At 43.3% G+C, this 27,426-nt stretch overlaps 1 protein-coding gene across 1 annotated transcript; it reads left to right on the forward strand.

Annotated features, from left to right (window-relative positions):
• The first annotated feature begins 22,545 nt into the window (after positions 1 to 22,545).
• Positions 22,546 to 25,773, forward strand: LOC124689065 (lipoyl synthase 1, chloroplastic). The gene is made up of 7 exons (XM_047222666.1): positions 22,546 to 22,833; positions 22,971 to 23,152; positions 23,309 to 23,399; positions 23,487 to 23,644; positions 24,471 to 24,642; positions 24,728 to 24,838; positions 25,428 to 25,773. The coding sequence occupies exons 1-7, from the start codon at positions 22,546 to 22,548 to the stop codon at positions 25,512 to 25,514; spliced, it is 1,089 nt and encodes a 362-aa protein (XP_047078622.1). The 3' UTR covers positions 25,515 to 25,773.
• The last annotated feature ends 1,653 nt before the right edge of the window (positions 25,774 to 27,426 follow it).

Raw genomic sequence — 27,426 nt, forward strand, 5'->3', positions numbered from 1 at the left:
ACATGCCGCGCAGACCAGCCTCCTGTCGAGCGCGTGGAGGCACGCCTTTAAACAATCTCCCAAACTGACCCTCGACATCGCCGCGATATGCGGCGATGGATACAAGTCCTCCAAGCCCGGCGAGGAGCGTTACGGTGTGTTCGTCGACATCGGACGCTACGTGCAGAGGTTCATCGACAACGTCGACACTATACTGCGCCAGCATCTCGGCGATGGGGTCGAGCTGGAGCTCAGATTCGACGACCACCACCTTCCACAAATCTCCAGCCGTCTGGATGACTGGATACGTTCCGCGGTCACGTCGCGGGCGAAAAGCGTGAGAGTTCACGTGTCTGAAAGTGAAACACCTCTGGCATTGAATCGTCATGACCGGTATGAGCTTCCCCTGCAATTGCTCGACGCCGGAGGACGCGTATCCAACCTCCAACATATCCACCTTTCCTCTGTATCGCTCAAAGTTCGTCCCCCCACACAGTCTATCGGTTTTCCAAACCTCAAGAGTCTTTCCCTGCGCTTGGTGCCCATGTCTGCAAGTGATTTGCAACATATGCTGCCAAATTGCCCTAATTTGGAGCGTCTGGATTTATACATGGTTCGTCTGGATGATGACCTCGTAGTGCATCGGCCCTGACATGTGGTTTCTATTGATGATGGGGTTGGCTGTCGTCGCAATAGAGGCTTGCCACCTTAGTTGTTGCATACCTTAGGGCATCGCCAACCGGGCGACCCAAACCGCGCCCGCGCGTCCGGATGGGTCGAGCCGGACAAAAACGCGGCCCAACGCGTGGACCCATCCCTTTGGTCGGCCTTCTTGTCGCGGGAGATAAAGGTCGAGGAGACGTCGGCGAGGCATTTCGTGATCGACGCCTGCGTCTTCTCAGACGACGCAGCGTCGGCCAAGGCGGCCTTGGCAGCCTTGTTGCCAGTAGGACGCCCTGTCGAAGTTGCCAGCGGCGCGTCCAGATCAATGGCGTCCTTCCCCTTGGACAGCGACAAGCGCGTCAGCCGCCATTTCTCATTCATTTTGAGCTTGCCATAGCAATGCATGAGCACGAAAGACTTGTGACCTTCCGAGTTCTTGGCGTACAAATCCATGGCCCGATCAAACTAACCAAAGAAAGCAGAGTCATTTCATCGAACATAATGTGGGCGCTACGGATAGACCAAATTGAGGATTCCATTTCTTTTGGTTCTTCTGAAACTACATATATATATGAAAAGCTGTCCATGAATAGTCCATATATAGAGCTCTCTCTCCCTTGGTTTGAGCAATGCTGTTATCCATCATCTGTGGAAGCAAAAGAGAGAAACGAGGGAAAAGAAGGGAGACGCTTGTACAGTCGTACTCCATCATGATCAGTTGACTACAATGGTGCACTTGATGAGTCGAAACATGACAAGCGTACAGACTGCAGCCCATGAAATGAAATTCTCTCTGCATTTGGCATTGCCACGTGTAAAATGTTCTACAGTATTCTTTTTTTTCAGAAAGACGAAAGCTACTCTTCAAATAGAAAAGGAAAGATAAAGCGGGCAAAAGAACCGTGATGGTGGTCACTAGTCTGCCCTAGTCTTTGGCTCCCTCCACTGCTCAGCAACACAAGTTGGGAAGAAATGAGGTACGCCGCAGATCTGTTGTCAAACTGTTGGTAACAATGTGGCCTAGTTGTCTAAAGTAGAGTGGACAAGTGAAGAAATGGATGGATTACAGAGCTAGCTACATGCAAACAGGTTTCGATTGAAGGCCGAATAGATCAAACAAAAACAAAAGGAAAAATCCAGACGGAACCAACCCAGCGTGAATGCTGATGGCTATGAAACCATGAAAAAAGAAATATACCAAGCCATGGGTTACCTCACCTCCGGTCGGCCGTGATCAATATGGACTGACGGCAAGAACCACTTGTTCATATGGAACCACCTGATGGCGGAACCGGCCGCTCGTTCAACGTCCACAACCCACGCCCAGCAACGAGGACAGAATCACCATGCTCACCTCTCCTCTCCTCTCCTCGACAAGTAAAAGTCAAAGTCTAAGTCACACACGCTCCCCGCACGCGGACTGTGACAAGAGCCTCGTATATATAGAGTTGATGGGGGTTGAAGAAGAGGGAGTGTGATGCTTGTTGTGAGGAGGAGATCTAAGGGACGAACGGTGCAGATGAATTTTCTCATGGATCGATGACATGGCCCTTTCATCTCGTGAAACTAAACAGGCATTGATGGAACAAAAGAGGACTAATTCATTGCGCATGGGGGGTTGGCCCAGTCAAATCCATTGATCAAGGGCAGATGGAGAGGTAGCTTGAATTAAAAGCCGCGCTTGATGGATGGATTTTCGTAGAAGTGACACAACTAGCTAGCCAGAACGTGTAGATAGAGGACATATCGACGACTTCCCTGACCAGGCATGCAACAACTGGGACACGAGTGGCGTCGTCGACGACGAACCCCAAGAGCCGTTCTTGTTGGCATAGGCCTGACTCGCACGTCCTACTCGTGAAGGACTACCTAGCATTGGAAAGGATAAAACTCGGTACAAACTAGACTCCCCCTGGTGGAATCAATCAACAAGCACTCTTTTGCTAACCATGCATGTCCTTTCTTCATGTACGCATATGCAACACCACCACTAGAGCTAGTTTAGTTAAGCTAACCATGCAAAGGTAAATTTGTTAAAAATTTAGAAGTTACCTTGGAATATTTTTTTTTTGGATATTTTGATCACACAACAAAATAATAGGCGATAAAAAAGGAATACACTATGCAAGCACTATTAGTAACACTTCCAGATGCTTGATTCAATCAATGTAGGTAGATAATTAAGCACCAGTTCAACTTGGTATCAAAAGGCAATTACATATATTCGACAAACAAGATATGATAACTTTTTTTTTTGAGAGGAAGATACTGCGTTTATTCATTCACACAAGTAGCCCGGCAAGATCCGTAGCCAACGAGTTCTCAATACAACTAGGTGGTACAATAAACCAAGACTTAATTAACTCTAAAACGCAGCCTGCCTTTGCTAATTTGTGAGCAGCTTCATTCGCCGAACGTCTTGCCCACTTCACCGAGTGATCTTGCAGCGATCGTAGCATCTCCTTGATCTCCTCAACCAGCGGACCATGCACCGATCTGTCCTTCTCCTTGCAAGTCAGTTTCACAGCAACACCAAGGCTATCTGTCTCCAGCAGGAGACGCTCCAGGTTCAGTTCTTTAGCCAGCAAGAGGCCACGTTTACAAGCTTTCAATTCAGCTTCTTCAGGGTCTGACAGGGAGGGAAAAAAATGGCATGCTCCTGCAAGATAGGTGCCATCGTGATCACGAATGACCACTCCTCCGCCACCTTTCCCTGAAGATTTTGCCATCGCGCCATCAACGTTCACCTTATGCCAATGTCTAGCTGGAGGAGCCCAACTTTCCTTTGGCTTGTCAGGTCTTGACGCTGGCAGGCTGTGCACATTGCGCCATTCTTCCAACAGACCTAGTGCCCTGCTAGCAATGTTAGCTGGATCATCGATCTTCCTTGTCTCTCTGGCATCATTTCGTGAGTGCCACATTTGGTGTATAACCATCATGGTAGTCTCTATCTCCACATCCCTCCTTGATCCCAAACAATCTAGAAACCATAGCATCAGGTCTCTTTGAGAACACACATCCTTCGGTGGATCACCAACTACAGGCACCTCCTTGTCTCTGACATAGTTCCAAACTTGTTGCGCATGAGGGCAGTACCAGAAGCGATGAAGAGCCGTCTCTTCACGTCCGCACGCCACACAGACAATACCTGCTTTGATCCGCCGCCTTGCTAGCTCGGCTCCCACAGCTAGTCCGTTTTTCATAAGCCGCCAGACATGGATTTTAACCTTGCCTGGGACATTTGTACTCCAGAGCGCCAACCAGCCTTTGTGAGATGTGCACGAGGAGGAAGAATCAGTCATGCCCGTCTTCATCTTCTTTTGCTTCATCACCAAATGATAGGCCGACCGTACAGAGAAAACCCCGTTCTTTGTATGATTCCAAGCATGGTAATCCTCAGTACCAGTGCCTCCTATTGTGACGTGCTTGATGTCTTGAACATCTTGATCAAAAAACACCTCCTGGAGTTTCTCTTCGTTCCAGTCTGATCCATCAGCATTAAGTAATTCGCTGACTCTTTGAACACTTGTATCCGACTTACGACCTAGTGGTCGTTGAGCTCCACCTCTCGGTATCCAATTACTCTCCCACACCTCCACCTGAGACCCGTCGCCGATTCTCCAGATCAGACCACATCTAAGGAGATCTCTGCCAAACAAAATACTTCTCCATGTGAACGAGCCTCTGGCTGGGCACCTTGCATGCAACAGATCAGTATTGCTGAAGTACCGAGCTCTAAGTACCGAACAAGATATGATAACTGATAGCTATACTTTTGCTGACATAGCCGAATGGATGGCCATGAGACTTGGCAGACTTCTTGAGCATGTTAGGCACGATCCATGTCAAGGAGCCGAATAGGCAGGTTGAGGAAGCTGCGCAAGTGATCTATGCATTTATTTGTGAGGTGCCATTAGTAGTTCTAAAACGAGAAGGTCTCCTTGAAATATTTCTTGGACTTGAAGCTCTGCCTGAGCTTGATCACCTGCAGATTGAGGAAGTTGTGCAAGTGATCCATGACTTCATTGGTGAGGTGCCACTAGTAGTGATGCCACGAGAAGGTCTTCTTGAAATATTCCTTGGACTTATCTCTGCATGAGCTTGATCACCTGATGTAGTCCTTCTTGGCATAGAGCACCCTTCTGCAATAGCACACCTCTAGCTATTTGTTATACAGGCTTCACGATGATCCTCTGACCATGCCAACCAAAACCTTCCATCGCTCCTTAACTTCTGATTTTGCAAGTGTTGCACACCTACATAGGAGTGGATTAGTTTCTAGATCAAACACATTATCGCAAGTACTCTAGCTAACATAGCAAACAAGATACACCTAGCCAGCCTACCATAGTGGCGTAACTACAAGAAAAATCCTGCAAAGTTAGGTGTCATGCGACACTTCTAAGCCATTGCATCATAACAAGGTTTTGTTGATTCATGCGGGACTACGACATTCACAAGTTCTTCACAAGACTATCCACACTTCTCATAATTTCTCAAGTGGAAATGAAGTCACCAAGATATATGAGAGTGAAGATAATATATTCAGGTTGTCCTTCATATTGTCATCAACCAAGACAAGGTATTTACCAAAATATACCCAAACAACAATTTTTTGACTCACGAGGAGATCATATGCTCATCTCAAATTAGCCAGATGACAAAAAAAGGCTATGTTACAAAACATAAATGCGCCAGTTGAACCAACCAATATACATTCACCATTTTAAAAACACCACAAGTAATAAAATTACTGACGTGTTAACCTTGCCAGACAAACACTTGTAGTGCTAGGAGGCATCCATCTTCTTGATATGCCCAACGGTATCTATTACCAAGCACAATATCAGGTCTGATTTAGAAAAAGTAAAAATAAGTCCACAAAGAACCATTATGGTGGCCCAGATGGTTAGACAGAAGCAACTAACTAAAAAGATGACTTACTCACTAAAATGTGCATGGATTTGCACTTGTTGGGCTTAAAAATCAATACTAGACCAAGGGAAGTTTAGATCAAAGCTTTTCATACAAACCCTACAACGCAAAACAAATAGGTTATGAACAATCACGAACCTGGATCACAATAATGAGGAGTGTGCATACCCATATGCATAAGAGTATTATAGATTGAAAAGCATCGGGTTGATAAACAAACAAACCTTAATAGTTAGTACAAAAATAGAGTGAATTGCACCATCAAGTTGTCAAGCTTTGCTGGCCTGCAAGAAGATGGAAATTCACTACATCAGGCTGATCAACACTCAACACAAATAATGGTTTCGTGATGAAGTAAAGTAACTCATGAAACACATAATTATAGCCCATAAACCACTAACGGATTCTATCAGTGATAATTAACTCTTTCTGTTGGACAGTAATAGAAAGAACTTTCGTACTTTACTGGAGCCAATAGCTAAAATAGTTGTTTCCTTCTAGACCAAACATGATCCTTTAGTATGACGTGACCAAAATTTGCAAGTGTTGTAAACCAGAGAAATAACATTGTGAGATAACATGGTGACACTAATTTGGAAAACAAGTGGGGTGAGATGTGCCAGCAGGAGCAATGAAAAAACATAGCAAGAAAGGATAGCTTGATCAATTTCTGAATTTGTAAAACATCGCATACCTATTCTTCATACGAAGAGAGAGCATATCATATTAATGAACCATCAGCAATGGCATTAACATCTGGATAACTAAAAATAACTCCACGGCTAAAATATATCCAACTCCACGGCTAAAAGATATCCAACTCACATTAAAAAGAAGGTTGCCATCAATAACAATGAGATCGTCCATTGTTTCTACAGCCATGCCATCTATGGATCAACTTCACCCAAAATAAATTGAGTGGTTTTACACCATTGCACTCTTATGTGATGACCATTAACCTCCATGGTTATATGTAAAATATCAGTAACAACATATCAGAATGCATAATCTTACCAACCCTTCGTAAAACAAGTGTAGGTTGCTGAAGATGCAAAACATCGAAGACAAATGACTTAACATTTGAATAATGTACCAACAGCTACTAGTGAACATCAACAAGTGACCAAGCATTTCTCCAAATGAACACTTCAAATAATAATAAAAACTTTTGAAGCATCATCAAGCTTCAAACTTGCAGCTGTCAGGTTTATTATTCTAGCTCTAGACACCATGCAGAAGCCTATCTCCATATGCAAGAACGGTTGCTGCAACATTTCAGCTATGTGAACCATTGTGTGGCTCTGGTTGTTCCAGCAACCTGCCCTTGTGTGGCTATGGTTGTTCCAGTAAAACAACATAGTTATCTGCTGCAACCAAAGGCTTTCGCAGAAAATTTGCTTTATAACTAGTTAGTTTATTCAAGGACATCAGCAAAGTGCTATTTGTGTTGCCAAAGTTTTCCCAAAAAAAAACAGTTAATATCATCACTTGTGTCATGAAACTTGCGTGTTAGAAGGAACAAAATGTATCCTAATTTAGCATAGCCACGAGCCATTGCACTACTACAACGCATCTACTAAGCAACAGTTTCACACATTTACATGATTGCTGAGTCAACATAGATATGCGTTGTTTTTGGAATGTATCTTAGAATTGTAAAGTACTAACTAGTGCTCAGATAGTTAGGATAAAATAAGAGAATAATCCAGAAACAAGCTAAATCCACAAAAATGTACAATAAAAGGCACCATGAGGAACCTAGTTGTCCTTGTCCCCAGCAGCATCCGAGTGGAGGAAGTTGTCTGCCCTACTGGGCGCCCTCCTGAACCAACCACCCATGTTATACGGCGCCATCAACACCGCCTTTTGGGCTCTACCACCACACCTAGCCATGAGCCAAGAGTAGATAAGTTAGGCTCGGGTTTTCGAACCACAAAAAAGGCGCCGCAGCTTCAGCAAAAGGGAAACAGATGGGTCCAGTATGATAAACTCGCTGACATGTAGCGTGTGGCGGCAGAGGCAATCAACATAAGCCCTTCCCCATATGAGGAGAGCAGGCATACTACTACGTATTCCTTCAATTCATCCATTGGCTCCAATTTGTTCAACTCCAAATTTAAGTCTGCAAGTACAAAGAGTTCAATTAGTACAAGAACTAAAATTATTAAGCCAATTACACAGAAGACAGTTTGTTGGGACCCAAAAAGGAATTAAATTAATAATTAAGAGATGAAGACAGGGATGAATGTCAATTGGAAAACTGGGTAGAGGGGTAGTTCTTTTGATAGATCGGGGCTTGTCATTTCTCTTGTTTTGGAATTGCATGTGTTCATGGATTATGACTTCATTCAATACCTGTAAATAGAGATCCTGGCTACTTCCAATGAAATCAGGGCAAAAGAAAACATAATAAAATAGTGATTATTCAGCTCAAAGCCAAGATCTTTGGCAAGGATCTGAAAGAATACACCTAAATAATGATGCATACAGAAGTATGATACCATAATATGCAAGCCTCTGTTTTTATCTTCAACGAACAATTTAATGAGCAAGTGCATGCATTTCGATAAATGGTGTCTAACAAATAGGATTTGAGCTCTGCTTCTACCTCGTCTCGAAAGCACAATCCGCATATTCACAGAAATGACAAGGTTATGATCCAACAAATTTGTTGGACAAGTATAAAGGCATGGTACACAAAACACACATGGAATTCAATTAGACTGCAAGAAGCTTTACCTCTTGGAGATCCATCTTGCATGTAGCTGGAACGTGAATAGCCTCACATCGTGACCTCCCTCGGGAGCAGCAGCCGCACCCTATGCTCATTTAAGCAAGAAAAAAATGCCTTCTACTGTGAGAGACCTTAGTAGAAGTTTGTATTAATAAACAGAAGATATAGATAAAACATAGGCAGATGATCACTGCTCTAACACACATCAATAGTGGTAGGTAATATCATTATAAATATGCAAATAAAGAAAACATGAGTAAAACACAGTAATTAACACTTGAAGGAATATGGTGAGTTCTTTTACATCAGCTGTGCGACCAGCTGCCGGAGACGATGCATCACCTCATCCTCGCCTGCCCCTTTTCCATGCAGGTTTGGCACGAGGTGCTGGCACGCTTGCGCATGACTTGCCAACCACCAACTGACGCCGACGCAACCCTGGACGATTGGTGGCGCAGAGCAAGGCAGCAAACCCCCAAGATCCTGCACAAAGGCCTGGACTCCATCACCCTGCTCGTGCCATGGCTCATATGGAAACACCGCAATGCTTGCGTTTTCGACAGGAGCCGGCCATCGATCTTTGGATTGGTGGATGACATCATGGAGGAGGCATCGCAGTGGGCTAGGGCCGGGGCCAAGGGCATAAGGGTAGTGCTACCGACGACCTGGGACGTGCACTGATGTATTTTCCTTTTTGTTTCTCCTCCTAGGAGGATTGTAAAACTCTCTATCTTTTCAATGCAATGAAACGCAAAAGTCTTCTGCGTTTTCTCAAAAAAAAAAGCACGGAACAAAAACAAACAGACTAGTAACCAGCTAAAATCCCTCACCTTTGGTTCCTATAAATGCAACACTTTATCATCTGAACATATAACGGTCTAAAACAATTTCTAAAAAGAACCAACAGATCATTTCATGTTCTTCAAGGGGAACAACTAGGAGTATTTCATCAAGCTAAAAACCCGGTACAGTAAGAAATATACTTGTCATATGCAGATGGTGATTGAATTGGGCGTTGATGTGCATAAAACAAGCCATCTTTTATATCAGCAAACAAATGAACGTAAATTTTAGCATACAAACACCATATTACTATATTGTTTACAAATTATGGGAACAACCAACGTTTGGGATTACTACAAAGGAACATATGAGTCATCACCGTGTCTCAATGCTTCCCATCACACATTTGGACAAGAACTACGCTAAAATTGGCATGCAATGTCATAGTGAGATTCTATTAAGCTAACTACACACGTGATATACTCGTCAAACGCTTGCTGAAAAATAAATTTAGTTGAATTAAAGATATATTTAAATAATTTTTGGTGATGTTTCACACTTTTATGATATCCATTGAATCATCACAAAAACGCAACAAATCTTAGGTTTTTCCCTAGGTTTGACAGCCAACACCGACACACCGAAAACATGGATATTTCACTGAAATCACCACAAATTTTCCATCTCAAATGCGGGATACATACCACATGACCAAATGAGCATAGATATGGCCAAAATAGCACATGTATGGGGGAAATAAACCCACTACCTTGGAAGTGATCTCGTAAACCCGCTACCTTGGAAGTGATCTCGTAAACCCACTGTAGCACTTGAACGCCCACATGTACTTGGGCGCCGCGATATTTGACTCGGCTTGCTTCTCGCCTTGAAAATGCATGTCAGTACAAAATCCATCAAAAAATTCTTTGGGGAGTTTCGGGACATATGGGTATGGGTAGTAAACTGTTTGCAGTTTGTATCCCATTTAGCTTTAATAAAACAAGGTTGGGTTGAGAGTATCAAAAATAGAGAACTTACACATCATTTTCAAATCCTTAAGTGAACTTTTCATGCATGGCATGTTCTCCAATTATATAAGAATTTTCTATCTGACTAATAGCAACACCAAATTGTTATCTACAGATCCCACATAAGTAGTGAAGTGCAAAATAATGGTGTATTACTACCATCCAATTGCCTTACCCATATCATTTTCCCTTTGTAAAATAGTAGTCAAAAATTTGCTATCAGGTCCTAACTCTGAAACCAAGATACTTATACAAGTGGTGTAGCAACCTGATAAGACACTGAAAGCTGCACAAGGGAAAACCACGGACCCCATATATACTAATCAGTAGCAATTACTTGACAATGTTGTCACCCTTATTACTGTGTCAAACCTTCTTGCCAAATGCTTACATAATTATTTACACACCTAGTAGTGTAGTACTTCTGTCTCCTCTAATTACAAGATTACACAACTTTTTTTACTGCAGCAAACATAAAACGTGATGGCATGGACAGGTAAATCCAACACAACAAAGGTTGTTCTTGGAAAAGCTATATATTTCAGATACTAGGAGCCTGGAGCTTTTCTTGTGACTCGTACTTGTTAAAACATGAAAAGCGAAGTGCATTTCATTGGATCAGAGTAAACTCACAAATAAATAGCACGTTAAATCACAACGGAATAACAAATAAGACTTTTTTACAATCCGCGGAAGTGTGAGATTGCAACATGCAGACTAATTATTCAAAAGTAAAGAAGCAACTGCACATGTTCTGCAAGTAAGCGCCATAGGATTCAAATATAAGCAATTTTTTGGAAAAGAAACTCAGAACTCTGATAACTCATTATCAGTCATCGAATCCATTATGCACACATACAAGCGGCCATTGTGGACTTGATATGCAAGCATCCAAAATGTGAACCAAAATACAGAGAGTCTGGCCCTATCATTTGTAAATTAGAAACGCCCAGGAGATGTTTTCACAATCATTAATTCAGTGTTACACTATATTTATAGACAATAATGGAATGATTATGTTTACCCCCGAAGTGCTATCACAATGTTTTAAGAGAAGCAGCAACAAACAGGGTTCAGAAAATTCAGATATCTTAAAAGGTTTGTCTTTCTTGGAAATTAGTCCACTTCCGTTGAGCTTTTTTTCTACAAAATCTTGTTGCATAAACATTTAGAATGCACCTCATAAACTAGTTCGTTCTACAAATGTCCCAATAATGTTTGTTGCCAGGTATGCACAAACAGGTGTTCTGGCTAGTGGTTACCTTTATTGCGTATTGACTTAGAAAACATGCCTTGTCTATATATACAGTTCAATTTTGAAAATAGCTGAAGTCATATTACTGCAGTGTCAAACACACTAATATATGTACTCACCCAGTTCATCTCACTATGCAACCCAGACAAGCTACTTCCAGTAAAATGCTGATGATTTGTATTTGTAAGCTACAGAACAATGGTCCTACTACAGAGAGAACTGGTGCTAAATGCCCCAAATACTACAATACATTGAATCAATCAGAGACTAAACATTGGAATCGAGTAATCAGTACATCTCTTCTGCAACATGAACGTTAATTGCTCCAATAAATTTTGTTTTGCAGCTACGGACTTACAATGTCGTGGATTGCAGGCTATTTTTTGTTTACCCGGGTTCTCTCAGCCGGAACATAGATGTTAAGTACAAACGAGCTCAGATATCTAACATGGCCAGATTTACCAAAAAATGCACCACAAAACTACAGCAAACAAAACATAGGCTGGTCACCCAATAGGTGTGGCATAGATGAAGGTGACGACGGCCATGGCATCATCAGGCTTTGAACTGCCCGATCGATTTAAGGGAAAGGAAAAAAATGCTCGCATTGGTTCGCCGAAACGAACTCACATCGATTGGATTAGGAAAGACCAAACCAGTAATTTTTCACCATCGGAGAGGAAAAACAAGGAGACTTGGCTCGCTCGATGCAACCAACAGGTACACATTGTTAATCAAAGTAGTACTTTTTTTCTTCTTCTCTCAAGCTGATTAATCCCTCCGCTGGTACATTCTTACGATAGGGCACAACAAATTAGCAAGTGGATCATCCATCGCGAGAAGCTAGGCTATGACAACACAGCAAAGCAAAGGGAAAAAAGAAAGTACCTTTTGCAGGACGCCAACGACGTCTCCCTCTCCCTCGAACTCGAGGCCGGACTAGACTGCCTATGACTCGTAGCGAGGCTGTCCCCATCCTCCCCTTGCGTGTCGTCCACTCCAGCTCCACACTCCGGCCGGCGACGTCGGCAGCTCCTCATGCCCAGGCCGTTCTCCCCACCCACCCCGTGGCCGTCCTCCTTAATTGTGCTCCAAACCATAGCAAGGGCGTGAGCAGAGCAGCTATTGAAGACGAAGACACGTAGGTGGGAGGAGGAGGGACTAACTGAGGAAAAGTTGAGGCGGGGTCGACGGTGAAGCCCTTCCTCCAAGGATTGGTGGCTGCCGGTGCCCGGGGACGGCCAGGGGCGGCGATTGATGCCGCGTAGGAGCATACGACGGCCGGTTCCGGTGCCTAGTCGGCCCGTGAGGCTCAACCGGACCCATTCCGCCGGAGCCGCGTCGTCCTCAACGGCGAGCCGGCAGGTGAGCCCTAGGATTTCGGGGAGTCACAGGCGAAGGCTCGGAGAAGCGTCCCGGTGGATGCGTGCCATCAAATGGCTGCGCAGGCGAGCGGAGAGGCTGGAGCGGCCGGTTGAGTGCGGTGGCGCGGGCATCGGAGAGAGACAGAGGAATCGTGAAAGAGACAGAGTGGCGGTTGATCTGGACTGAGAGAGACAGAGTGGCGGTTGATCTGGACGGCTCCATCGATTGGGTTCTCCGAGGCGATCTTGCGCGCTTTCCTTTGATCTTAATTGGCTTGAATATGGACCGAACCATGTTTGCCACTCGGTTGATGTGCGTGTTAATTAGGATAGGATGGTCTAATGTAGTACTACTGCTACTCCCTCGTGTGAATAGTTATCATACATTCAAATTTAGTGAATTTTTAGATAAATTTCACAGGACGAATGAAGTACTAGTAATTGCGATGTAGAAAATCGCGCCTTCCGCGAAGTCACCCTAATCCATACTCTAATAGTACACCACTTCACTTCTCAAAAAAAAAAAAAATGATTCATGCATCATGGAGATCGATGTTTATCGGAGCCCTCGAAAGATAATTCTCGCATGGACTTTGTTACCTTCCCCTTGACGCCTCTGCCCTTTCCGCTTTGCCTGGACACACATCGGATGTGCATCGACTCGGCGAGTGGCTTGAACAATCGTTGCGGATTGAACGGCATTGTTGAGTAGTTTTTTCAATTTAATTCCCTCTCTCCTCCTAATTTCTAGCGCCCCTCCAGTAAAAGACACATACGCTCTTCATGCAATGGATAGAGAGTACCGAGGCTTTAATTACACAAAATATAGTAACTTGCTAGGAACGGTAATCTAGGGAAAGAGCAATTCAAGAGCTCTTTGACTTTGCAACACGGGAATGGTAGTAGCTGCTGAGCATCGGCTTGTGCCTTTGCTCATTGAACGGCATCCAAGTTACGAGAGAAAACACACAATCCGTGTGCTAGAAGCTGGTTGGTGAAGGCATGGACTGATGAGATGGATTCCTGGAGTAATGCAACCCGAAAAGTACATTCTAACGGAATCGGTAACTATCGAATACACTTCTACCGCTCATCTCTTCGTGATTCGTCATAGATTCCTTTTATATATCTAGGTGTATCATCTCCATATAATCTGCAAAATTTAAAAGAAATTTTGGTAAAAATTCGTATTTTTTTATATAAGACGTGATTCGTGATACTTTAAATAGAAAATAACTACAACAATTCAAATATATGCGAAATATATGCATAATATGGTTGAAATAACTAACTTTTATTTATATCTAATAAATATCATATACTCCCTTCGGTTTAACAAACACGCACGCAGTTTAAGACCAACTTTGATCATTGATTTGGTCAATAAAATATAAATTTTATATCTACAAAATCTATATCATTAGATTCGTATGCAAAAAAAACTTTTCAATGATATAATTTTTGTGACATATATTTCTTATTTTATTGACAAAAATAATGGTCAAAGCAATTTTTTAAAATACGTGTGCGCCTGTTAAATCGAGACGGAGGTAGTATATATCATATCATAATAAAAGAGACAACAAATTGGAGATGAATTAGCACGAATCGCGAGACAACTACCGGTTGGATGATGCAGGTAGTTACCGGCTCCTTCAGAAAATCCTCTATCCTAGTGCAACCATGTTGTTCCATGTCCTCTCTTCTTCGCACCTTCTCTTGCCCAATGCATGTACCAGAATGCATGCAGGGTGGTGCAACCTCGTACACATACGTATAACAAGATACTCTTCCTTTTCCATGATTCTTGTTGCATATTCCAATTTACCAGTTCACAAAATACATATATGTCTAGATAAATTCAAATTTTGATAAGAGTTATAAAACGGAGGGAGTAGCATTTTCATAGGAGGCCTTTAAAAAAAGCATAGGAATGAAACTTGGCTAGGTAAATAGATCTCGGCTGCCATTCGCCCATGATTGAGCCCTTGGCTATGTACTACACGTCGGCGTACAAGTGGACCCTACACACCTATTGACTCATACATACAATTGCTAGTGTGATATATATTTCAAAATTTCAATCTACCACATTATCTTAATTGTAATCTTGTACACGACGAGTATATGATTTATTTATTTCCAAATTTATGAGCCTGATGGTCTTGCCTTTGGTGGCGACGAGTTGATGCATGCAACCACCGATCATGATAGCTTCAGATCTCTAGACGAACAACACAGAGAGAGAGAGAGAGAGAGAGAGAGAGAGAGAGAGAGAGCAACATATATATGGTAAGGATGAGCGGTGAAGATTACAAGCGTAGATACATGTATAAAATTAAGATGAGCGAGAGAGTTTGCACGACTTAGAGAAGTGCATGTGGGACCGAAAGACCGAGAGAAATGTATGCAGGACCGGACCACCTAGATAAATGCATATGGCGTCGGATGACCAAGAGCTGTATATGTGGGGCCGAATCGATTGAGAGAGGTGTAAGTGGGACCAAATAGATAAAGTGAGGTCTACGGGTTTGGAAAACGGCGAGAGGTGTATGAGGGAGTAGATGGTCGAGAGAGGTACATGCATGATCAGGTGATCGAGAGAAGTACATGTTGGGTTTGGATGACCGAGAGAGATGCATGTAGCTCCAAACGACTAAGAGAGGGGTATGTGGGACTAGATGGACAAGAGGCATATGTGGGTGTGAACAATCAAAATATATATAAATATTATGTGGCACCAGACCACCGAGAGAGGTGTAGGTGGATCTAGGTGGCCGAGGGAGATGTATATGTATATGTAACCAGATGTCCAATATACAGAGTGTATGCGTGACCATGTCAAGATGCACCGGACAAACATGAGTATAGTCCCATTTATATTGGTTCTTAACATGGGGATAAAAGGATGGTGTAAAATGGAAAATCCAATACATAACCTTGAAGTGGCATTTACTTCACAAAAAGACAAACTCACTGGGAAATTGTGGAATTATAGTGCAAAAAAATAACGAAATGCGATAGGGGAAGCTTGTACAATGATTTTAATTTTGAAATAATAAGAATCCAAATATTCGTTCATGAGGACTTCAACATGGGTGGCTGGGTTGTACATCCACTTCCCTAACCAAATGAGCTTGGCTCACTTCTCAATAAAATCACACGTCAAGACCACCGGTCGAAGCCTTGTACATTTTTTCCTTTTTGTTTGACATTAAAGTGGTAAAGCCACATGGAATCACCACATTTGATGGAAAAGCTAGGGAACGGGTCTTGGGATTTGCTGGACAAAGGACACCTATAATGGTGCGGGGAAGGGTAAACCCCCCTCCCTATCTCATGGTGTCCAAACAAAGACATATAATGGGTGTTCTAAATAGAAAAGGAAATACACATTTTTAAAAAGTTCCTCTTTCACAAAAAAAATACTTTCTCACATGGGAAGATGCTGGACTTATAGGGCGAAACTCCCACATCAAGGCCACTGAACCAACTACTCTGAGAACTTGGCCTACTTTTTTGGTATTTTCATGTCCATATGACCTATTATACCATAAATAAGTTAATTTACACGAAATCACTACTTTTGGTGAAAAGCTAGGGGGTAGACATAGTGGACCCATGGAATAGGGTTTCACACATGAAATCATGCGAGGAAGGGTCGGAAATTCCTCCCCTCTGCATGGGGGTTATAATATGAACATGTAAGGGTGTTGGAGAGGAAAAGGCATTAAAAACTTTTAGTTTTCACTTGCTTCACAAAATAGGACTATTCTTAGGACTTGTCCTAATTTTTGTTTTGTCATGTTCCTATGATCTATCGGACCACAAAGCAAATAAAAGAGTAAAGTTGCATCGAATCACACAAAATAGGGTTTCAAATGAAATCGAGAGGTTCATGTTTGACTAGATGATTGAGAGAAGATCATGTGGGGTCGGATGAACGAGATACCTTATGTGTGTCCGAAAGACCGTAGGAAGTTTATGAACTTAGAGTGTAGAACTCCCACTTTGGAGCAACTAAACTAACTTTCAAAACAACTTGGCCTCCTTTTCAGTTGGCCTTATTCCTATACCATATTCTATCACTAGAAAAAGAGGGAAGTTTTATGAAATTACTACTTTGTATGAAAAGATGGTGTATTTTCATCTGACGAACCGTATAGCGCGCACGGGAATAGATGAAATCACACAAGAAATAGTTGATACTATCTTTGAAGTCGTACCTCCATCGCTCTTTAGCACGGAATACTAATATGACTATATAAGCGTGATGGTAAAGAATAAAATTCGATACATATATTTGAATTATCTATAATTTGATGTGGCGTTTCGTTGCCACATGGTACTAGGGTAATTATCTTCTCCTAAAATGTGTATTTTCAGTTTTTAAGCATGAAATAACAATTTTTCACAGATACATGATCGACGATGTGTCGTCGCTATCTAACATATAAGTTTCACTTTTGTTTTAACAAGTTTGGTAGGTCAAGTCGAGTCAATTTTGTAAGGTATTGTGGGTCGTGATCGTAGCGTTTATTAGATAAGCTCCCGGATTTGATATCTCGGTATGCCTAGACCATGATGGAGGTTGGCAGCACCAATATCCTTCGACGGGTGACGAGCTACCAAAACAGAACACCGATACCGAGTCAAACATTACACCAACATGATCACACAATAGAAATGACTACGAGGGAGGCATTTAGCCTGCCTCTCGTCCCAAGCTCGATGATCGTCAACTTGTATCTAGGCTTTGTTAGTGAGCGAGATCATTTACCAAATGGGAGAGCCGCTCCCGTAACAGAGATCTAGAACAAGAATTGCTAGTTGGGATTTGTAACTGCGATTTCGTGAATGTGTCGCTCTACGTTGTCTGATATCCGAGACTACGTGGTTAAATTTATTTAAGTCGTAACTAAGATTTTTTTAATGTAATTTCGGAGGATTCAATGCTTCTAGTTATGTGGGTCACACTCAGTATATAGGTGAAGTGCAGCCATTTTATCTAGGTGCGTGTTGAAGTTTTGGAGGGAAAATACATTTGTTAATTGTTGAATTGATTGGGCCAGCCGTAGTGGACAACTAGGAGTAGTTATTAGGCCGAAGACGTTTGGTGTGTCACGCCCCACGCCCCGTTCCTCTCCCTCACTCACCCCGAAATCAAATCGACCATGCCGCAGCTTCTCCCCCTCGCCGGCGGACTCCTCTCCGCTGCCGCCCCGTCTCGCCCAGCACCGTGCCTTACTCCCCTCCGACGGCCTCCCCTTCCCTCCGCTCACATCCCCTCCCGTTCTAGCGCCCGCGTCAGATCGACGGTAACCCTCGCACCCGCCCCAGCCTCGCCGATGCGCCGCCTAAGAGCCATGGCCTCGCGGCCGCTTGTTCGCCGGCGCGCGCGTGCACTGTAAGGACGCTGCGCGGCGCCCCGTCGAACTCGCTGCCCGCGTCGCCTCTCATGGCCGAGGGAGCTGCTGGTTCGGGTACTGCACGCCGGCGTGTCGGCTCCGGCCACCGGAGCGCCACAGCGGCGATTCGAGCGACGGAGGGCCTTCGTGAGGTGCTGCAAGGACGGTCTCCTCGGATGAAGGGCGGCGGTCTGCGGTACCCAACCAGGGCGTCGACGTCAAGCTGCCCGCCCCCGTTCAGAGGACAAAATTTGTTCTTTGGCCGCCTATGGGTTTTGCCATGGCAAGGAGGGCAACCTGAAACTCCTTGGGAAGGAGTACCACGCACTCTTCAAGGTGAGCTCCCCTCGTCATTTCCTGTTCGATTCAATCCGGTTATAGTCCATTGATGTGGGCACGCCATGATGCGATTTGTTTGGGTTGCAGGAGCTGCTGCCGCCCAGTGCCCAACGACATATTGGAGTGGTGTAGTGTAGGTAGCTTCCACTAACTGCACCTGTACATCCAGTATTTACTATGATTTAATTCTATGGAAAATATGTTGTGTTCGGAAGTGATCACCATTAATTGGTGACTTGGTATTGCGCTAATCATCGATGTATGATTGTGGATATGCTGTGTTGTATATGAAGTTTTAGTGTAGCGGTCGTGCTTGATTTAGTTATCGCCGTGCCTATGTTTGCACATTTACAGCATATAGGAATATAATGTTGGAATTGCGTTGCTAATCTGCTCAATGTGTCTGTATGGTGCCACAAGCAGCCGCAGTCTTTTTTAGTTCAACCTATAAAGGATGCATCTTGTCGGTGATGTGGTCTTTTTTGGGACATGTAATTTTCTGGTATGATTCAGTTCTGATGCGTGCAGCTAGATAATATGGCAGTGCTTTTAATTTTTCTTTTGTGTGGAAGATGGATGGATGTGAGAGTTTGCACGAGTTGCTGAAATGACATACATAGTTTGGATTGCTGAGCGCTGCCTTGTTTACTGTCGAAACTCTCCTTTTTGTTGTTGTTGCCAAACTAAGAGGCCTTGACAGCGACCATTAAATTGCCTATATAAGCTTTAGCTCAGGGTAATTTGTTACAAGTTGAATTGTGTATGTGCGGCCATTCTTGATTTCACATCAACTGTACAAGTGCCCAGCATAGTATGTTAGGCTTGTGTCAATTTGGATTGTTTGATACAGATCAGCGTTCACCTCCGCTTACCATGTTTTGTTCTCCTTTTATTAGGATTACGAAGATGACAAAACGACAACCAGGGGTAGCTGGACTGTGTAGCACTGGCTGGCCCTCGGCTTGGATTACCTCCTTGAGCTCCACCCTCACTGCTGTGCGATGGCAGCGGTGGCCTTCTTGTTCGACTCCCAGCGGTTTAGGTAAGTTTCTTGTTCCGGCCATGAAGCTCATGACCGGGACAGTACTGTATGTTTGAAGTGTTGAGTTGCATGCCATGCATCAGATTAGCCCATTGGACTTGTTGTAACAGATTTGTGGATGGCAATTTCGTGGCACGGAAAGCTACCACATATTTGAACATTTTAGTGCTGACCATTAGCCTGCTTGCCCATAAAGTAGTTGGCTGTAGCTTTTCCCGTTGCAACCAACACACGCCCTGTTGTGTTGTAGCTAATGTTGGCCTCACACGGCTCTGCACGACTCCACCGTCATCTCTGGCTGCTTGGATTCTGCGGCGGCAGTGGCGGTGCTGCTGCAGTGTTGTTATGTAGTATTACTACTGTTTCATCGAGCAAGTCTTGTTATATTCAGTTGGATTCTATAACTTGTAATTGTGCAGTAATCTTGTTATATTCAGTATTTACCTCCACCTCTGTAATCTTAAGCTGCATCAGTTGTCTATAATTAAGCTTGTAGCTGGCTAGTTTGGTACATAGCACTTGTATTGTTCTGGGTAATTGTGCTTCCGACCTTGTGTGGCTGTCGATTCTGGTAGATGTAGTGGCTTCCTGTTTTGCTAAGAAGGTGGAACGGCTGATATTGTGATGGCTTGCTTTGTGTCTTCTCTGACTAGCCTTTCCCAGTCATGTGTTACTGTCACTTCATTACAGATTGTTCAGTGTTAACTCTAAAAATAAAAGGGCTGTTATCTGCATGCTTTTATTGGCAAAAAGAAGCACATCTTCTCATGAGTATTTCGTCTGCGTATTTTGTTGATTGTCATTTTTATTCTTTATTATCATATAAGTCCTAGATGTTCTTTTCTTGAAAAATGACCATATCTCTTAACCGGCAAATCTTGTTTGTTTCAGGGTATGATTGTTGGCCATGTGTTTGTTGACGACATGTGGTCGTGGCGTGGTGAGGGCGCAAGGTTGGGTTCTATGGACCTACAGTCCATGCCCTGCCACAGATATGGGAAACAGTTCCTTTATCCCTTGAGACTGCGAGGTTGTGCAAGTAACGGAAAGTCCGCGTGCATTTGTACATGCTATATCTTGTGCGTAACCAAAGATTTATAGATGACAATCATCATTTTGTTCTTGTGCAAGGACAACGACGGCCAGGGTAGCATCTGTGACATGTAGCTGCTGCTGCAGCTTGGTGCATCTTACTTGGATGGAAAGCTGGAAGACCTGTGGGGGAGAAGAGATGTCATCATCATATATTCATATGCGAGCTTTGGTCGTTGAACAATCTCTATGAAGCCTTTGAAGCTTGTGTCAACTCTGAGTTAGCAATGTTAATATTATGGTGTTTTATTGCTGGAGATTTACTTAGGTTTTGGTAGTATTGAAAGGTTGAGGGTGCTGCACTTATTATCTACTCCTACTATAGCTGGGTTAGGGTCTTGTTAAACTCGTTCGAATATAGCTATCCGTCACTTTGGAATGCTACCATGGCTGTTTAATAGTACTTACGTGTTGGTAAAACAAGGCCTGAAAGCGTAGTGCAGTTTATTTCTTAATGATTATTTGAAATTTTCTTGCTTTTTTTCCTTGTAAACAAGCGAGTCGAAATGGAAAAGAAGGGCGTTAGATTCGAAGGATGGTAGCGTTTTTAGGCGAAACTCTGTTCCTGGCCCCATGACGTGTACAACCATTAGAAAAGTGGTGATATCATGTGATTTTTTCTTTGCTTGTCCTTTTAACAAGTGATGAGAACCGAAACAAACCCACACACACACAAAAATAGGAGTCAATTTGAGTAGCCATCCAAAATTACTCCCTTGGTTCATGAAAGGATGTGGGAGATATGTCTAAGTTCTCAAGTATTTATACATAAAATGGGTGTGTCTATGTCTCGGTTGACTGAGATTTTTTTTTCTTAAGTCTCGGTCACCTCAGAAAAGTGCAAATGCAGTTTAAAGAAAAGTGCAACTCGGTCTAGTTGTAAAGTGCAGTTGCATTTTTTTAACATAAAAATGCAACTCAAACACTTTCTTTTTTAAAAGTAACTTAGATTTAAGCAAATCTCAGTTAACTGAGACATAGCAAAACCGTGTGTATGTCTTTGGCACCAGGATATGCGAGACAAATTTGAGCCGTTTGGTAACGCGACAAAAGAAAACCAGTTTTGTCAGACGGAAAGAAAACTTGGCCAACAAAAACAATGCATGTCTATTTGGCTCGAAATTTTGGGGTTGCCTAGCCGCTGGGGCTGGATTGATGGTTTGGAAACGAAAGGAAAAAAAAAGATGTGTTGGATCGTCGAAACGAAAATCATGGCTTTGCGTGGAGGCGAGACGAGATCAACTACACTTGCCCGTGTATCGCGTCCCCTCTCTCGCACACGCACAGCTTGTTGTTGGATTTTACTCGTGTACGTGGTGTAGCCTAGGTAGCTAGAGGAAGAGGAGTAGGTGAAAAAAAAAAGAACGGATCGATGGATGGAGCGGGAATAATAATTAATCAAGGAATGAATGAATGTGTTAGCATCGATTTGTGGCCCCCTTCGAGTCCCTAGACTTTATTTAATTAATGGAGCGGGAGAAGTAAAAAAAGAATCGATCGATGGATGGAGCGGATCGATTCAACTTTCGGTTACTGACTCGACTCCGCTCCTTCCTTCAATTCGCTCGCGCGTTGACCGCCGCGACGGACGGGAAACCAAAGCAAGCCATGAGGAAAAGATCAAATAGGATGGCAGGTCAGCGGCCCCGAAGTCGCTGAGCCGCAACAGTCGGCGGCAAACCAAAGCAAGCCCTGACGAAAACCTTGGTATCATCGCCGGCAATACGTTACTCCATACAATATCTATTCTGCCCTTGACCCTCTGTAAACATCCCGTGGACTGTGGCTCACTCAAAGGGACAAAATTGGAAGTACAAGCAAAAATCCTACCCCTCGCGTCGAGCCCATCGCCTGCACCTGCACGGCGCCGCGGCTACACAAGGCTGCGCAGTCCGCCGTCCGCCGTCCGATTCGCCGGCCACGATGCATAGCTCCCTCGCCAGGCAGCTGGCTCTGCCTGTCCGGCCCGGCTGCGCGGATCCCGGCCGCCTTGATCGATCCGGCTCGCTCCGGTGCCGCGCCGAGGCCGCGCCGCCGGCGTCTGTCGCTAGGACGGGACCGTACACCGGGAGGGACCCGGAGGTGAAGAAGCCGGCGTGGCTGCGGCAGCGGGCGGCGCAGGGCGGTAAGTACGCGCGGATGCGGGAGTCGCTCAGCGAGCTCAAGCTCAACACCGTCTGCGTCGAGGCGCAGTGCCCCAACATCGGCGAGGTATGCACACACGCAAGCACAGCTCGCGCACCAATGCTTCGCTCGCACATACGTGACTAGCGTAACATGATCAGCGCTAGGAATTTCTGCAAGATAAGTGCTTGCTCTAACGAAAATTTTCTGCTTTGGGGGCGTAGTGCTGGAACGGAGGAGGAGGGGCGGGCGGGGAAGGGGACGGCATTGCCACCGCCACCATCATGGTGCTCGGTGATACCTGCACGCGCGGCTGTCGGTTCTGCGCCGTGAAGACTAGCAACAAGCCTGCGCCGCCGGATCCCATGGAACCTCTGAATACTGCCCTCGCCGTCGTCAGTTGGGGGTATGATATATCTGAAACTTCGACTGGTTAATCGAGGAACATAAGTAACTAAATTAGTTAATGGCTATGAAGTTTGGTTGTGAATTGATGCAAATAAGCCTATCTACCTTCCATGATTAAAACACGGAATATCTGACAAACCGCTGTTCTTTCCAGAGTAGACTACGTTGTGCTCACAAGTGTTGACAGAGATGACTTACCTGATGGTGGAAGTGACCATTTTGTTCAGACAGTGAGAGCTCTGAAGGTCTACCCTGTGATCTTTTGGTGTGTCTTTTATTTGAACTTAACTGTGGTCGAATGCGTGCTAATGATTTATAGACTTTCTATTCAGGAGCTCAAACCTGGGATATTGGTGGAATGCTTAACCTCAGATTTCCGAGGTGATCTGGAGGCTGTTTCCTCTTTGGCAAATTCTGGTCTAGATGTCTTTGCTCACAACATTGAAACTGTGAGGAGTCTGCAAAGAATTGTGAGGGATCCTCGAGCAGGGTAATTTGATCCAGTAAATTTTAGTGCCATACCATTGCATGATAGACTATTGAAAAATATTAGTTTGAAGCGTAATAACATCACCCCCCAAATTCACTGACACTGTTAAATTATTACTCGTCAACTATTCTTAAATAGCTAAAATACAAAGAATCGCTGGTTCAAGTTTTTACATATTTATACTCTGATATTCTCTTCAGTACAGTGGCTGCAGGTATGAAACATTACATAAGATCAAAATAGTCTTATTGATATTTGACCGCTTAAACCTTTATTTCTCTTCTCCTGTTTGCATGAATAATAATATGCTGAGTTCTAGCTGAAATCATCAAACCTAGTCTGGTTGATATAACTCCCATTTATACCCTGCAGAACCATGAATCTCGTTTTTATCTAGCTGCACAAACCTTATCAATGTACAGTTCTTCTCTATAGGTTCTAATCTGTTGCTGCTAAAGCCATAATCAAAGTGTTAGATATTACATTAGAATATGCAAACATCTATATGTACATATGAAAGACTTAAATTTGTATCAGGGCAGTCTTGTTATCTATTTGATTACTAAGTTGCTATAGTTGTAATGTTGGTCAGGTCTTGGATGTGATTCTTTTAGCTGGCCAATTACCAATTCCTTAGGATGGAAGATGTCTTGACTTAGTATGGTATGATGTATTTTGTTTGAGTGTTGCTAAAATTTGTGCCCATATTGATATAAATGATAACACAAAACAGTTTATCATGGAAATGTGCAGTTAACCCTTTATCTATTTTTTTCATGGCATCTTGCGATGGAAGCACATCTCTTATCACCTCCTTTTTTTACAGATATGAACAGAGCTTATCTGTTCTGCAGCACGCCAAAAATTGCAAAGAAGGCATGATAACCAAGTCTTCTATCATGCTTGGTCTTGGAGAAACTGATCAGGAGGTGAGACAGGCCATGACTGACTTAAGGGCCATTGGTGTTGATATTCTCACATTGGGCCAGTATTTGCAGGTTAGCCCAGTACCAGCATTTGACTTTGGTGCAGCATGTCTTTCAATCATTCCTTCTTACAAACCGAACTATTTTGATGTTACAGCCAACAGATAAGCATTTGACGGTAAGAGAGTATGTGACTCCTGAGAAGTTCCAGTTTTGGAAGGAGTATGGAGAATCGACTGGTTTTCGCTATGTTGCGAGTGGACCTCTGGTAAGTGCTGCATGACACTGATTACTCTCTTGTACTACTGCGTTGAAGGAACTTGTCCTGTGGTGCATAACTGAAGGTTCTGGAAATAATATATTGATTGCCCCAGTAGTGCATAACTGAAGTTCTATAAAATTAATCAAGAAATACAGTTTGTGGTCCCATTACTGGTTGTTCAACACTTGCCCAACAGTGAAATTTTTTAAGCGAAAGGGACTGACAACCCCTGGCCTCATCTACTGAAACCCACAGAGATACGTTACATGGTTTGCAAGTATGAATGAAGAAATAAAGAGCATTCAGACTGAGCTCAAAGGGCTACATCATCCAGCAGACAGTAGACTAACGGTGCAACACAATGGTCGAGCACCTAGGACTATATATTGCAAGCATACAAATGTAGCCCCCAGCATTGCATGTTTGTGCGAACTCACTTCAAACTGAGCTCACAGGACAAAGTCGCTGACATGCAGCAAACCGAGGCTGCAACACTCAATCAAACGCCTTGGACTATGTTTTGCATACGAACTCCCCAGCACTGTAGTGATTTGCATGAACTCATTGTTGTTATTTCTTGTGTGATTATTGTCAGGTTCGGTCATCATACCGTGCAGGGGAACTCTTTGTGGAGAATTTGGTCAGGAATCAGAAAGCCAAACCTGCAGCTTCCTCCTCTTAACCAATATGCCTTCATACAGAAGCAAGCCATCGGATTCCTCTGATGCCCTGAGCAGCACCAGAAAAGGATGGCGACATAATCATTCTATTCTTGTAAAAGTTTATCCCCTGCTTTTCTTTTTTGGATAGCATAGACCCATTTGATCTTTACAGTAGATGCCATTGTTGGATAGACCAAATTGAGGATGTCATTTGTTGGTTGTTGTATGTGTATCGTTGCAACCACATATGAAAAGCTGTCCGTGAATAGTCCATATGAAGTTGTCCCTGCCAATTTTGATTACGCAATGCTTTTCGCAATCATTCGTGGAAGAAAAAGGAAAGAAACTAGGGCAAGAAGGGAGGCAGCTTGTGCTCCATGCCTCCATGACCAGTTGACTGCAATGGTGCACTTGATGAGCTGATTCATGACAAGCAGACAAACTGCACCATGAAATGAAATGGTCTCTGCATGTGGCATTGCCATGTGTAAAACGATTTAGTCTTTTTTTTCAGAAAGACAAAAGCTACTCTTTGAAGAGAAAAGGAAAGAAAGAAAAATAAAGAAGAAAATCCTGCAAGACTGAAGACGCTTTCATCCAGGACATCTGAAGCACAAGAGAGCCCTGAGCCCTGATGGTGGTGACTGCTCGCTGCACCAGGCGCCATTTTTGGATGCCATTTTATTAGATGCCCTTGTTGGATAGACCAAATTGAGGATTCCATTTTTATTTTTATTTTTTGGCTCTTGCATGTGTATCATTGCCTCTGAAACCATATAGGAAAAGCTGTTCATGAATAGTCCATATAGAGCTCGCTCTCCCCTGCTTGAATATGCAATGCTGTTATCCATCATCTGTGGAAGGAAAAGAGAGATACGAGGGAAAAGCAGGGAGACGCTTGTACTCCATCATGATCAGTTGACTACAATGGTGCACTTGATGAGTCGAAACATGACAAGCGTACAGACTGCAGCCCATGAAATGAAATTCTCTCTGCATTTGGCATTGCCACGTGTAAAATGTTCTACAGCATTCTTTTTTTTTCCAGAAAGACGAAAGCTACTCTTCAAATAGAAAAGGAAAGATAAAGCGGGCAAAAGAACCGTGATGGTGGTCACTAGTCTGCCCTAGTCTTTGGCTCCCACTACTGCTCAGCAACACAAGTTGGGAAGAAATGAGGTACGCCGCAGATCTGCTGTGAAACTGTTGGTAACAATGTGGCCTAGTTGTCATTGCTAAAGTAGAGTGGACAAGTGGAGGCTGAGCTACATGTAGCTATTTATTTTTAAACACTTAAAATTTGTATTTCAAAGTTTTTTAAAAAACTGATTTCTTTTTGTAGAGGCAGCCAATGATGTATATTGTAGACATATAAAATCTTCAAATGTGCATTATTCACTATAAAATTTATCAATTTCGTGTAGCCTAGAATACAAATTAGTTCGCATTCGAATTTTATATCATTATAGCATACATTATTGGCTATCTTTAGAATTTTGTTTCAGATTTAAAAAAAATTAAAATATAAAATCTGAGTGTTTGCAAATAAAAAGTTAGTGTAGCTTAGCATCCGTTTTGAATCTCGCTTGCTAAAGCTCGTTTTCTCTGGTTGTCTTTCAGAAACGCATGGTCGACGTTTATACCCAGTCGACAGTTCTGCTCTAGTCTTTGGCTCCCTCCACAAGCTGCGAAGAAAATCAGTGCTCTGCAGCTCTGCCCTGAAACTTTGGTAGTAACAAAGCGTAGTTGTCACTGCCAATGCTAGTGGTCGTGGCGAGTCAACTTTACCTTAAAGGCTTAAAGCTCGTGCGGTACAGTAGATGCCTCTTGTTGGATAGACCAAATTGAGTATGTGTGGGTTAGCTGTTTTTTTTTAGAGCAACCACACATTTCATTAATCAAACACCAAGTTACATGAAGCAACACATGTGG

Source organism: Lolium rigidum, chromosome 2 (assembly GCF_022539505.1).
Source record: "Lolium rigidum isolate FL_2022 chromosome 2, APGP_CSIRO_Lrig_0.1, whole genome shotgun sequence".
NCBI lineage: Eukaryota > Viridiplantae > Streptophyta > Magnoliopsida > Poales > Poaceae > Lolium > Lolium rigidum.

Coding starts and splice junctions, on each gene's coding strand:
- LOC124689065 (XM_047222666.1), top strand. CDS start 22,546: ATGCATAGCTCCCTCGCCAGGCAGCTGGCTCTGCCTGTCCGGCCCGGC. Junction 23,400..23,486: donor AGACAGTGAGAGCTCTGAAG/GTCTACCCTGTG, acceptor CTTTCTATTCAG/GAGCTCAAACCTGGGATATT. Junction 24,643..24,727: donor CATTGGGCCAGTATTTGCAG/GTTAGCCCAGTA, acceptor TTGATGTTACAG/CCAACAGATAAGCATTTGAC.